At 39.9% G+C, this 12926-nt stretch overlaps 1 protein-coding gene across 1 annotated transcript; it reads right to left on the bottom strand.

The window, feature by feature from the left end:
* Window positions 1–11309: 11309 nt before the first annotated feature.
* Window positions 11310–12316, bottom strand: LOC103122817 (olfactory receptor 51I2). Its single transcript, XM_007533438.1, has one exon. It carries the CDS (start codon window positions 12248–12250, stop codon window positions 11312–11314), a length of 939 nt encoding a protein of 312 aa, XP_007533500.1. The 5' UTR covers window positions 12251–12316; the 3' UTR covers window positions 11310–11311.
* Between the last annotated feature and the right edge of the window lie 610 nt (window positions 12317–12926).

The following is a 12926-nucleotide window of genomic DNA, read 5'->3' as shown; positions in this document are numbered from 1 at the left end:
TATTTATTTATTTATTGGATAGAGACAGTCATAAATTGAGAGGAAGGGGGGGAGACAGAGAAGGAAAGAGAGAGATATTTGCAGACCTGCTTTACCACTCACAAAGCTTTCCCCCTGCAGGTGAAGGCCAGGGGCTTGAAGCTGGGTCCTTGCACACTGTAACAGGTGCACTCAACCAGGTGGCCAACATCCGACTCCCCATGCTTCAGTTTCTATATCTGAAAAACATTAATTTCAGTATTTTAGGCATTAAAATGTATCTCTCATATTGACTATAGAATTGGGAAGTTACAGAAGAAGGCAAAATAAAGGAATTATGAGTACTGCACTCACATTGAAAGAATTTTCTCATCATTTTGTGTAGCAGTCCCCCTACTTATCCATTTAATAAACACACATGGATTGACAACTATAGGCTCCATTCTGTGCTAGGCAGTGAGATGCTCAGATGGATGGATTGGATGTGTTTCTTGACAACGAAGTACAAGTTCCATTTGCAGATGCTTCCTCCCTGTATCTCCTCAGCTGAATACAGATGTGCTAAGTTCTGGATAATTAAATGATCATCACACAAAATGTTGATCCAAAAGTTCTCCCATTTCAGGTCATAGCTTGATAAGGACCTTCTGTGGTATATACATACAAATGCACACGCACATACACACACACACACACACACACACACACACACACACACACACACACACCCTATTTCTATTGACTACAGACTGTGGAGAAATATGTTGAGGAGGCAGAAAGTTAAAAGCTTTTAGTTTTGTTGCTTGGTACTGGAACATGAATAGACACACTGATCAGTGGAATAGAATTGAGAGCCCAGAAATGAGGCCCCACACCTATGGACATCTAATCTTTGACAAAGGGGCCCAGACTATTAAATGAGGAAAGCGGAGTCTCTTCAACAAATGGTGTTGGAAACAATGGGTTGAAACATACAGAAGAATGAAACTGAACCACTGAATTTCACCAAATACAAAAGTAAATTCTAAGTGGATCAAGGACTTGGCTGTTAGACCACAAACTATCAGATACTTAGAGGAAAATATTGGCAAAACTCTTTTCCGCATAAATTTTAAAGACATCTTCAATGAAATGAATCCAATTACAAAGAAGACTAAGGCAAGTATAAACCTATGGGACTACATCAAATTAAAAAGATTCTGCACAGCAAAGAAACCACTACCCAAACCAAGAGACCCCTCACAGAATGGGAGAAGATCTTTACATGCCATACATCAGACAAGAGTTTAATAACCAACATATATAAAGAGCTTGCCAAACTCAACAACAAGACAACAAATAACCCCATCCAAAAATGGGGGGAGGGCATGGACAGAATATTCACCACAGAAGAGATCTAAAAGGCCGAGAAACACATGAAAAATGCTCCAAGTCTCTGATTGTCATAAAAATGCAAATCAAGACAACAATGAGATATCACTTCACTCCTGTGAGGATGTCATACATCAGAAAAGGTAACAGCAGCATATGCTGGAGAGGGTGTGGGGTCAAAGGAACCCTCCTACACTGCTGGTGGGAATGTAAATTGGTCCAAGCTCTGTGGAGAACAGTCTGGAGAACTCTCAGAAGGCTAGAAATGGACCTACCCTATGACCCTGCAATTCCTCTCCTGGGGATATATCCTAAGGAACCCAACATATCCATCCAGAAAGATCTGTGTACACACATGTTCTTATCAGCACAATTTGTAATAGCTAAAACCTGGAAGCAACTCAGGTGTCCAACAACAGATGAGTGGCTGAGCAAGTTGTGGTCTATATACACAATGGAATACTACTCAGCTGTAAAAAATGGTGACTTCACTGTTTTCAGCCGATCTTGGGTGGACCTTGAAAAATTCATGTTAAGTGAACTAAGTCAGAAATGGAAGGCTGAATATGGAATGATCTCACTCTCAGGCAGAAGTTGAAAAACAAGATCAGAAAAAAAAACAAAACACAATAGAACCTGAAATGGAATTGGCATATTGCAACAAAGTAAAAGACTCTGGGGTGGGTGGATGGGGAGAATACAGGTCCAAGAAGGACGACAGAGGACCTAGTGGGGGTTGTATTGTTATATGGGAAACTGGGGAATATTATGCATGTACAAACTATTGTATTTACTGTTGAATGTAAAACATTAATTCCCCAATAAAGAAATTAAAAAAAGCTTTTAGTTTTGTAATATAGAGAAAGAATTCATTATATATGCAAATATATGAATGTTTATTTACATGTCTGTATCTTGCTGCTGGCTATAAAATTCTAACCAGCACCCTAATCAACAGACTTATGAGAGAAAAATACTTTTTTTTTCTTTCTGAGATAAACTGCATTTGTTTAAACAGGTAAAATAAATATTTAGCATACAAACATCTAGGAAATAATAAACTGTAGACCTGTTTGTAATAATTTACATGTTCCAAAATTCTAAGAAAATTCTTTAAGAAATTATATTGAAAATAAGCCAATGTAGGTTTTCAAAAAAAATGCTCAGTTGTACAATTTACTACTTGACTTTTGTTTTCTTTCTTTTTCCCAAATAACTACAACCTTTGTTTTGCTACATTATTTGTAAAGGACAATCTTTTTAACACTTTAAAAAAAATTATTTATTCCCTTTTGCTGCCCTCGTTTTATTGTTGTAGTTATTGTTGTTATTGATGTCGTCATTGTTAGACAGGACAGAGAGAAATGGAGAGAGGAGGAGAAGACAGAGAAGGGGAGAGAAAGATAGACACCTGCAGACCTGCTTCACCGCCTGTGACGTGACTACCCTGCAGGTAGGGAGCCGGGGGCTTGAACTGGGACCCTTATGCCAGTCCTTGTGCTTTGCGCCACGTGCGCTTAACCCATTGAGCTACCGCCCGACTCCCTATAAAAGACAATCTTAATCTTTGGGTTCAAATGTTGAGTTGTAGCTCCTACTGAAAGAAACCATGCATTACCACACCTTGTTGAATAAATGACATGAGAAATATTCCCCAATATTAGAAATATATAATGCTGAAAATCCAATTACATATAAGATTTTTGAATAAATATGCTTGCAATTTCTTTGAGTTTAGACTTATTTTACTCACCTTTTAAATATTTGTTCAAATACTTGTTTATTTTGTAGTTGACTCTCAGTTCTTGGTGCTAAAAATCCATGCCATATTTTTTTAACCACAATGTTGTGTTATACACGCATACACACATATACAAATATACCTCTTAGCAGTGTATTAATTTAATATTTACAGAAGAATTTATCTTAGTCACAGACATTGGAATTGATTAGAATAGTAATAATTAAGGTTGACTCAAATCCACTGTTACTTATGTTTTCTTTCACTGTGAAAACATGACTTTTCACTAGAGCTTTTTTATTAGTGATTTAATAATGATTGACAAGGTTGTAGGATAAGGGTGGCACAATTTCATACAATTCCCACCACCAGAGCTTTTTCTCACAATTTGTAGCATGACATATTTGCTTTAAGCACATAATAAATGTAGTTCTCAGTCTTTTCCTGCCTTGCCATGAACACTTATTACATTTCTGTCAGGAACACTCATCCTTCACACTCCAGTCATTCAGAATTAGCTATAGTCTTATAAGGGTGTATGTAAGGTGATTATGCAGTTAGTAAAGGCATCCTGAAGGATCCTTTTTTATAGCCCTTCCATTTTATTTCTGGCAGTTTTCTCTCAAAAGTTCTACTGACTAAATTGTATAGTCATTGAGCCCTCAAACATAACACTGAGCTGCCTATCATACATCTGAATAAATACTCAAAAAAATAAGTAAATGAACTGCTACATTTCTTATAAGCAAACAAAGGCAAAACTTATAAGAAGAACAAGAAACAAAAAAGTTTGGCTCCAAGTAATACCCACTCTGCTTCCAGATCTCCATATTGTTATAGTGTAATGACTAAATATAGTTTAGGGAGAAATTTTCCTGGGTGCCATGGCTGAATTGTGTTACATCCAACTTGTTGAGAAACTTTCTATGTTTGTCTACTTATATTTGTTTATATCTGCTTGCCATCTAGATTTTTTATTTTTAGCTTTACTTGTTTCACTCTGGCTTGTGGTGGTACGAGGCATTGAAACTGGGACCTTGGTGTTTCAGGCATGGAATTATTCATGCATAAACACTATGCTGACTCTCTGGCCAGTCATCTCTACTTTATTATACATAAACTTTGCCACACAAAATTAAATTCCAAATGTATTAAAGATTTGGATGTTAGAGCAGAAACTATCAAATACTTAGAGGAAAATATTGGCAGCACTCTTTCCCATCTAAATTCTAAAGGCATCTTCATGACGCAAATCCATTTGTACACAAGACTAAAACAAATATAAACCTATAGGACTACATCAAATTAAAGATCATTTGCAGAGATAAACTATCATCCAAACAAAGAGACCCCTTATAGAATAGGAGAATATTTTTACATATCATATATCAGACAAAGGGTAATGACTAAAATATATAAAGAGCTCACCAAACTCAGTAACAACAACAACAACAACAACAAACATCCAATGACCCCATCCAAAAATGTGGAGAGGGTATGAGCAGATTATTCACCAGAGAAAATATTCAAAAGGTCAATGAACACATGAAAAAATGCTTCAAGTCCTTGATTATCAGAGAAATGCAAATAAAGACCACAATGAGATACCACTTCACTCCTGTGAGAATGTCATACATCAGAAAAGATAGTAACAACAAATGCTGGAGAGGTTGTGGGGGCAAAGAAACACTCCTGCACTGCTGGTGGGAATATAAATTGGATCAACCCATGTAGAGAGCAATCTGAAGAACTCTCAGAAGGCTAGAAGAGGGCCTACCCTATGACCCTGCAATTTCTCTCTTTGGGATATATCCTAAGGAACCAAACATAGCCATCCAAAAAGATCTATGTATACCCATGTTCATAGCAGCACAATTTGTAATAGCCAAAACCTGGAAGCAATTCAGATGTCCAACAACAGATGAGTGGTTGAGTAAATTGTGGTATATATACACAATGGAATACTACTCAGCTATTAAAAATGGTGAATTCACCTTCTTCACCTCATCTTGGGTAGAGCTAGAAGGAATCATGTTAAGTGAGATAAGCCAGAAAGAGAAGGATGAATATGGGATAATCGCACTCACAGACAGAAGTCGACAAAGCAGAACTTGGACTGGATTTGGTGTATAGCACCAAAGTAAAGAAATCTGGGGTGGGGGATGGTGGAGGGTTCAGGTCCTGGAACATGATGGCAGAGGAAGACTTAGGTGCGGGGTGAGAGTGTTATGTGGAAAACTGAGAAATGTGACACGAGCACCAATGACTGTATTTTACTGTCGACTGTAAACTATTAATTCCCCCAATAAAGGGGCGAAAAATAAAGAAAAGTCTGCTACACAGCAGTGCTCTTTGTGAGTGTTACATGACTCCAAAAATGTATAAGAAGTTTTGTGTGCAACTTATACTTTCCATTTGAAAAATATTGAAGGATTATGTAAATATTAGCGAACGAAATTCATGTGGCTGTCAATTGGCTCCTGAGTTACATACAAAACAAATTAATTACTTAATAAACAATTTATCTTCTCTATTTTCCACTTATTTTGATAAATGCATTTTATTAGTAATAGAATTTAAGAAAAAGGAAAAAATATTTTGTATTACAGATATATGAGCAAAGTATGCCAAATCCTGGAAGGACAAGTCCATGAACAAATGTAATGTTTTTTTGACATTCCTATTTAGCCCGCCCTTCCTTCCTCCCTCCCTCCCTCCCTCCCTCCCTCCTTCCCTTCCTTCTTTCCTTCCTTCTTTCCTTTCTTCCGTCCCTCCCTCCCTTCCTTCCTTCCTTCCTTCCTTCCTTCCTTCCTTCCTTCCTTCCTTCCTTCCTTCCTTCCTTCCCTCCTTCCTTCCTTCCTTCCTTTATTTTCTCTCGTTGCTTCCAGGGTTATCAGTGGCGCTTTGCTCCATGTACGCTTAACCCGCTGCGCTGCTGCCCATCTCCCCTTCTTTTCTTTTTAAGAATATTTTACTGGGGGCTGGGCAGCAGCAGCGCAGCGGGTTAAAAGCACATGGTGTAAAGCTCAAGGACTGGTATAAGGTTCGAGCCCCCAACTCTCCATCTACGGGGGTGGGAGCAGTTGCTTCACAAGTGGTGAAGCAGGTGTCTATCTTTCTCTGCTGCTCTCTGTCTTCCTCTCCTCTCTCATTTTCTCTCTGTCCTATCCAACAACAAGGACAACAATATGGGAAAAATGGCCTCCCACCGAGCCCCAGAGATAACCCTGGAGGCAAAAAAGAAAAGAAAATTTAACTTATTTGTTTTTAATGAAAGACACACACACACGTGTGTGTGTGTGTGTGTGTGTGTGTGTGTATAGAGAGAGAGGGAGAGGGAGAAGGAGAGGGAGAGGGAGAGGGAGAGGGAGAGGGAGAGGGAGAGGGAGAGGGAGAGGGAGAGGGAGAGGGAGAGGGAGAGGGAGACACCAGAGCACTGCTCTGCTCTGGCTTATGGTAGTACTGAAGCTTGAACCTGTGACCTCAGAGCCTCAGGCATAAGAGTCTTCTAGATAACCTTTATGTTGTCTTCCCAGACATAGCATAGTGTCTTTTCTACTAAGGGTAATTTCTTGTAATAATTCTTGAATAGCTATTTGAGATTGGGAAGACAGTAATTTATAAAGTGCTATCTTAATAAGTTATTTGCTGTTTTTTTTAAACTTGTTTTTTTCAAAATTATCTTTATGTATTGCATAGAGACAGCCAGAAATCAAGAAATAGAGAGAGAGAGAGAGACACCTGCAGCATGGTTCACCACTCACAAAGATTTCCCTCTGCAGGTGGGGACCGGGTGCTCGAACCTGGGTTGTTGCACATTGTAATACAAGCGTTCAACAAGGTGCGCCACCACCTGGCCCCTTGCTGTTTTTATAAAGACTGAAAGCACTTGAGGACCCAGAGGGCTTCTGTTTGCCTGTGCTTTTTGTACACTGCTCATTATCCTCTCTTACCAAACTCTTATTTCTGAAAGTCCACACAGAAACCATTTCTATTAAAGTCCAAGAAATATGAATTCCCTTTTTAAAAATTTCTTTATTGGAGGATTAATGCTTTACAGTTGACAGTAAATACGGTAGTTTGTACATGCATAACATTTCTCAGTTTTTCACGTAACAATTCAACCCCACTTGGTCCTCTGTCATCCTTTTTTAAAAATTTATTTATTAATGAGAAAGAAAGGAGAGAGAATAAACCAGACATCACTCTGGTACATGTGCTTTCAGGAATTGAACTCAGGACCTCATGCTTGAGAGTCTATTGCCTTAGCCACTGTGCCACCTCCTGGATCACTCCTCTGTCCTCCTTTACCTGGACCTGTACTCTCCCCTCCACTCACCCCAGAGTCTTTAACTTTGGTGCAATACACCATGGATTCCCTTTTTCAGTTCTCTGCTATGTCTATATACATTCACTTTTCTGAGTTTAACTGTTAGACAAAAAGAACTGAAGGATCCTATCTTACCATAACTCTGTGCTTTTTCCTTCTCTTTCTTTTCAAAGATAATATAATGCCCCCAAGAAAAAGCAAGACAAAGAATGCCCTTAGTGCTGAAATTTTTTTCCATAAACCTCAAAATAGTCCCCTTGAAAGCTTAGCTGAACAGTGTGTGATATTTAATTTTGTTAGGCTAGAAGCAGATCTACGGGGCCTAAAATAAAAGAATTGGAATTTATTTCTACTTTTCACTAGACAAAATTCAAGTATTTTACTGTCTCAATCAGGAATCATGATGAGTTCAGAGAAATGCTTGATATATAAATAAAGAAAAAGAGGTAACAAAGTTTGTCCTTAGAGTAAAACAGTTTCCCTGTTGAATTTGTGTGATATCTCCTTTATTTTAGTCCAGGTATACTTTAACCTCAATCTGTGAAAACTACTCTAGGCCAAGGAATTTCTTATTGTGTCTTCTTTATTATCAAAGAAAGAATATGCAAAGTCAGTCATTCTGAGTCAGGAGGGATAGCTCCGTGTGTTAAATACAGGGATTTTATGCTTGAAGCTTAAGAGATTCAGTCCCTGGCATCATTATAAGCCAGTGCCGAGTGGTGCTCAGGTCTCTTATAAAATATATTTACATTGTTTTTTATTATTTTATTTTATTATTTATTATTGGGTAGAGAGAAATTGAGAGAGGTGGGGAGACAGAGAGATAAAGAGACAGAGAGACACACCTGCAGCCCTACTTCACCACTTGTGAAGCTTTCCCCCTGCAGGTGGGGACCAGAGGCTTAAACCTGGGTCCTTGTACACTATGATGTGAACACTTAACCAGGTGTGCCACCACCTGGCCTCTAAATATATTTAAATTTATAGAAATGAATAAAATGTCTATTCAGATTAACTTTAATAGATATATCCTGTTCTAAAACAGAATATCTGAAAGTTATTTTATGGTATCTAAATGATACCCACTGTACTTACCAAGTTCAGGTCTTTTGGAACTGTGAATTCTAGAAGGACATAATTGATGTTTTTTATTATGTCATCACCTGAAAGAAAATTAAAGTACCAAGAAAGGTAGAGAAAGTGAAGTCATGCCTCTAATGCAATGTCTAAAAATAATTTTAAAAAATGATTTCAGAGAGTGGGCATCGCTTTTCTTGGAGAAGGTGGGCAGATAAAGAAAACAGAGAGGGGTCTGAAGATTCTTCCAGAGGTTAACATGTGTCAGTTTCTCCTGGGGCTTATTTATTCATATGTCTTGTGGCAAGTTTTGACAGTCTGATTATCAAAGCTTACTTTGGGGAAGCAGAACAGCTTATGGATGTCTGGGGATAAGATGGCGGTGGAAGAAAGTGCAATAATAATTTTAACAGTGACGCTGGTTAGAGAAGACATGTTTGCCGTGGTTAGGTACAAATACTAAGCATCCCAGTACTGAATTTCATCTGGCTCTGTGCTACCTGAACTCTTTGCTCAATTCTGCATATTTCTTAGAATTGCTATGAAGATGAAATATATTCATACATGTAAGCAGTTTGTAACAGAAACTGGTATGCAGAAAGATTCAAAGTACTGATTTTTTTCCCCTAAAGAATCATTAACATTCATTAATGTAGCAAATGATTCCACACTTAGAGTAGACTTCTACGGGGGCCAGGTGGTGGCACACCATGTTATAGTGTGCAAGGACCCAGGTTCGAGCCCCCAGTCTCTACCTGCAGGGGGAAAGCTTCAGGAGTGGTGAAGCAGGGCTGCAGGTGTCTCTCTGTCTCTCTCCCTCTCTATCACCCCCTTCCCTCTTGATTTCTGGCTATTTCTATCCAATAAGTAAATAAAGATAAACTTTAAAAAAAAAGATTAGACTTCTATAGAGCTTTATGGAACCATGCAATTATCTGTCCAGTATTTTCCTTTGTAGTAGTGCCTTTAAGGTTTACTAAGGATGCAACTCATATGTTTTGCGTTTTGTATTTTACCACTCTGCTCTTTAATCATATACTTCCCCCAGGTATCAGTGTGTTACTACTTATGGTGATGAGGCAATGGTCGTGATGATAATAGCACCAGAGATGATAGCCTACAGCTATAATAACATTGCATCTCAAAGTCAAATGTAGAGGGCCAGGTAGAGGTACACTTAGTAGAGCGCATAGGTTGCCATGTTCAAGGACCCGGGTTCAAGAAACTGCTCCCCACTTGCAGGAAGGAACCTTCACAAATGATAAAGCAAAACCGCAAGTGTTTCTCTTTATCTTTCCCTCTCTGTTTCTCCCACCTGTGAATGAATTTCTGCTCTACTGAATGAAAAGAAGAAACAAAGGAAAGATAAGAAATGAAATGATGGTCGGTCACTGGGAGTGGTGGATTCATTGTGCAGGCACTGAGCCCCAGCGGTAACCCCGGTGGCAATTACAAAATATCAAATAGGGGCCAGGTGGTGGATCACCTGGTTGAACACACATTACAGTGCAAGTGGACCCGAGTTCAAGCCCCTGTCCCACTTGCAGGAGAGGGGAGGAAGGTTCATGAATGGTAAAGCAGTATTATTGCAGCTGTCTCTCTTTTTCTCTCCCTCTCTATACCCCCCTCTTTTCTGATTTGTTTCTGTCTTCATCAAATAAATAAATAAATACTTAAAAAATTGACTTTCTCCACCTCATCTTGGGTGGAGCTTGAAGAAATCATGTTAAGTGAGGTAAGTCAGAAATATAAGGACGAGTATGGGATGATCTCACTTGGAAACAGAAATTGAAATATATTACCATGACATCAAACGGACTTCCCTAGGCAGATGACCTCACCAAAATGTCCTGGAACCTCACCTCTCCAGACCCCTGCCCCATTAGGGAAAGGTAGAGACAGGCTGGGGGTATGGATTGAATTGCGAATGCTCATGTTCAGCAGAGAAGCAATTACAAAAGCCAGACCTTTTGCTCCCCATAAAGATCTCTGGACCATACTCTCAGAGGATTAAAGAATAGGGAACCTTCCAGTGGAGGGATATGGCACTCTGGTGGTGGGAATTGTATGGAATTGTACCCTTCTTATTCCACAATCCTGTTGATCATTATTAAATCACTAATAATAATGATAATAATAATAATAATAATAAAAGAAGTTGAAAAATAAGAAAATGCAAAGCATAATTTAGACTGGGTTTGGTGTATTGCATCAAAGTAAAAGACTCTGGGGTGGGGGGTTGGTCGGTAGCGCAGTGGGCTAAGCGCACATGGTGCAAAGCACAAGGACTGGTGCAAGGACTGGCGGAAGGATCCTGGTTCGAGCCCCCAGCTCCCCATCTGCAGGGGAGTTGCTTCACAGGTGGTGAAGCAGGTCTGCAGGTGTCTGTCTTTCTCTCCCCCTCTCTGTCTTCCCCTCCTCTCTCCATTTCTCTCTGTCCTATCCAACAACAATGACATCAATAACAACAATAATAATAACCACAACAACGGTAAAACAACCAGAGTAACAAAAGGGAAAAAATGGCCTCCAGGAGCAGTGGATTCATGGTGAAGACACCAAGCCCCAGCAATAACCCTGGAGGCAAAAAAAAAAAAGAATCTGGGGTGAGAGGGTAGGGTTCAGGTCCTGGAACATGATAGCGGAGTAGGACCTAGAGGGGGTTGAATTGTTACGTTGAAAACTGAGAAATGTTTCACATGTACAAATCATTGTATTTTACTGTTGAATGTAAACCATTAAACACCCAATAATTAAAAATAATTAATAAAATAACAAATACATCAGGCCTACTAGAAAATTAAATGTACAAGTCACATTTTGATGCTGCGAAACATACGGACAATGGCCCGGCGGACCTCCTTTGTCTTGGCACTATAAATGAGAGGGTTTAGCACAGGAGGGACAAAAAGATAGACGTTGGACATGAGAACGTGTACGTAGCGGGGGGCGTGCTTCCCAAATCGGTGCACAGTGGAGACGCCAATCATCGGCACATAAAATGCAAGAACAGCCAAGATATGTGACACACAGGTGTTGAGCGCTTTGAGACGTTCCTCACGAGAAGCAATGGCCATGACAGAGCGCAGAATGAGCACGTAGGAGAGAAAGATGAAAATCAGGTCCATACCAAAGGTGGAGACTAGAACAAAGAGTCCATAGATGCTGTTGATAGTGATGTCAGCACAGGCCAGCTTCATCATGTCAGGGTGCAGGCAATAGGAGTGAGAAAGGACATTGGATCTGCAGATAGGCAGCCTCTTGATGAGGAAGGGGAGAGGAAAGAGGGTGATGAAGCTCCGGGCGGTCACAGCCACACCCATTCCTGCAATGACTCCATTGGTGAGCACAGTGGCATAATGCAAGGGGTCACAGATGGCCACATAGCGGTCAAAGCTCATGGCCAGCAGAATCCCTGACTCCATCATGGAGAAGGAATGAATGAGAAACATCTGGACCAGGCAGGCATCGAAGGCAATGCTGCGGGCGTTGAGGCAGAAGGTCCTGAACACAGTTGGCAGTGTGGCCATGGACATGGCCACGTCGCTGAAGGACAGCATACACAGGAAGAGGTACATAGGCTCATGGAGGCTGGGCTCTGCTCGCACAGCCTGCAGGATCACCGTGTTACCCCCAAGGGCCACAGCATACATCACACACAGGGGCCCTGCCAGCCAGGAGTGAGAGCTCTCCAGACCAGGGATACCTGTCAGGAGGAAGGAAGCAGGCCGTGTGACATTGAACAGTCCCATGGCAGGATGAAGCCAGAACACTTTCCAGTCAGATCCTTTACTTGGAGAATTGTGAGAGATGTACTTACTTGACAAGAAACCAGGGAGTAATAGACACAACAGAGATAATGTCTATACAGTTGGATACAGATGCATCTGTGCTGTAGCTGGTTTTATTTGTGGGGGGGAGTGGGGAGTACAAGCTAATATCTTTTCTTCATACTTGAACAGTTCTCTCTGTTTAATGGAAGATGAAAACATCAGTTAATTACAAGGAAGACATTCAAGCTGTATTTATCAATACACTTAAACTCTATTGTCCATGATTTTAGCGCTTCAGACGTGTCATCGAATGGCAGTGTTAACTACACTTTTACTTGCTGTAAAGGAATCTTGGGAGTTGGAATCAATACATCTCTGAAATATTTATGTATTTACTTGAAAATCGTGCTTAGTTTAGATGTGTCACTGACTAATAAATACCTGTCTTAGAATTAGTTTGAATTATGATCTATGATTGGCCAGGGTGAGGAAGGGACTCACTCTGGAGGAAACTGTCTCGGACCATCATCTTTTCATTGTTAAATGTTTGTGCTGCAGAAAAAAGCAGCCAAAAAACCATGTTAATTAAAAAAAAAAAAGCCTGTTCCCCTTTTGGATAAAATTGTGAGTTCTAGAAATATTTTATAGAGAGCAT

This window comes from Erinaceus europaeus, chromosome 17 (genome assembly GCF_950295315.1).
Source record: "Erinaceus europaeus chromosome 17, mEriEur2.1, whole genome shotgun sequence".
Classification (NCBI taxonomy): domain Eukaryota; kingdom Metazoa; phylum Chordata; class Mammalia; order Eulipotyphla; family Erinaceidae; genus Erinaceus; species Erinaceus europaeus.
The sequence above is the reverse complement of the archived record's forward strand: the minus strand, read 5'-3'. Positions and strand labels throughout refer to the sequence as shown.

Coding starts and splice junctions, on each gene's coding strand:
- LOC103122817 (XM_007533438.1), bottom strand. CDS start 12,250: ATGGGACTGTTCAATGTCACACGGCCTGCTTCCTTCCTCCTGACAGGT.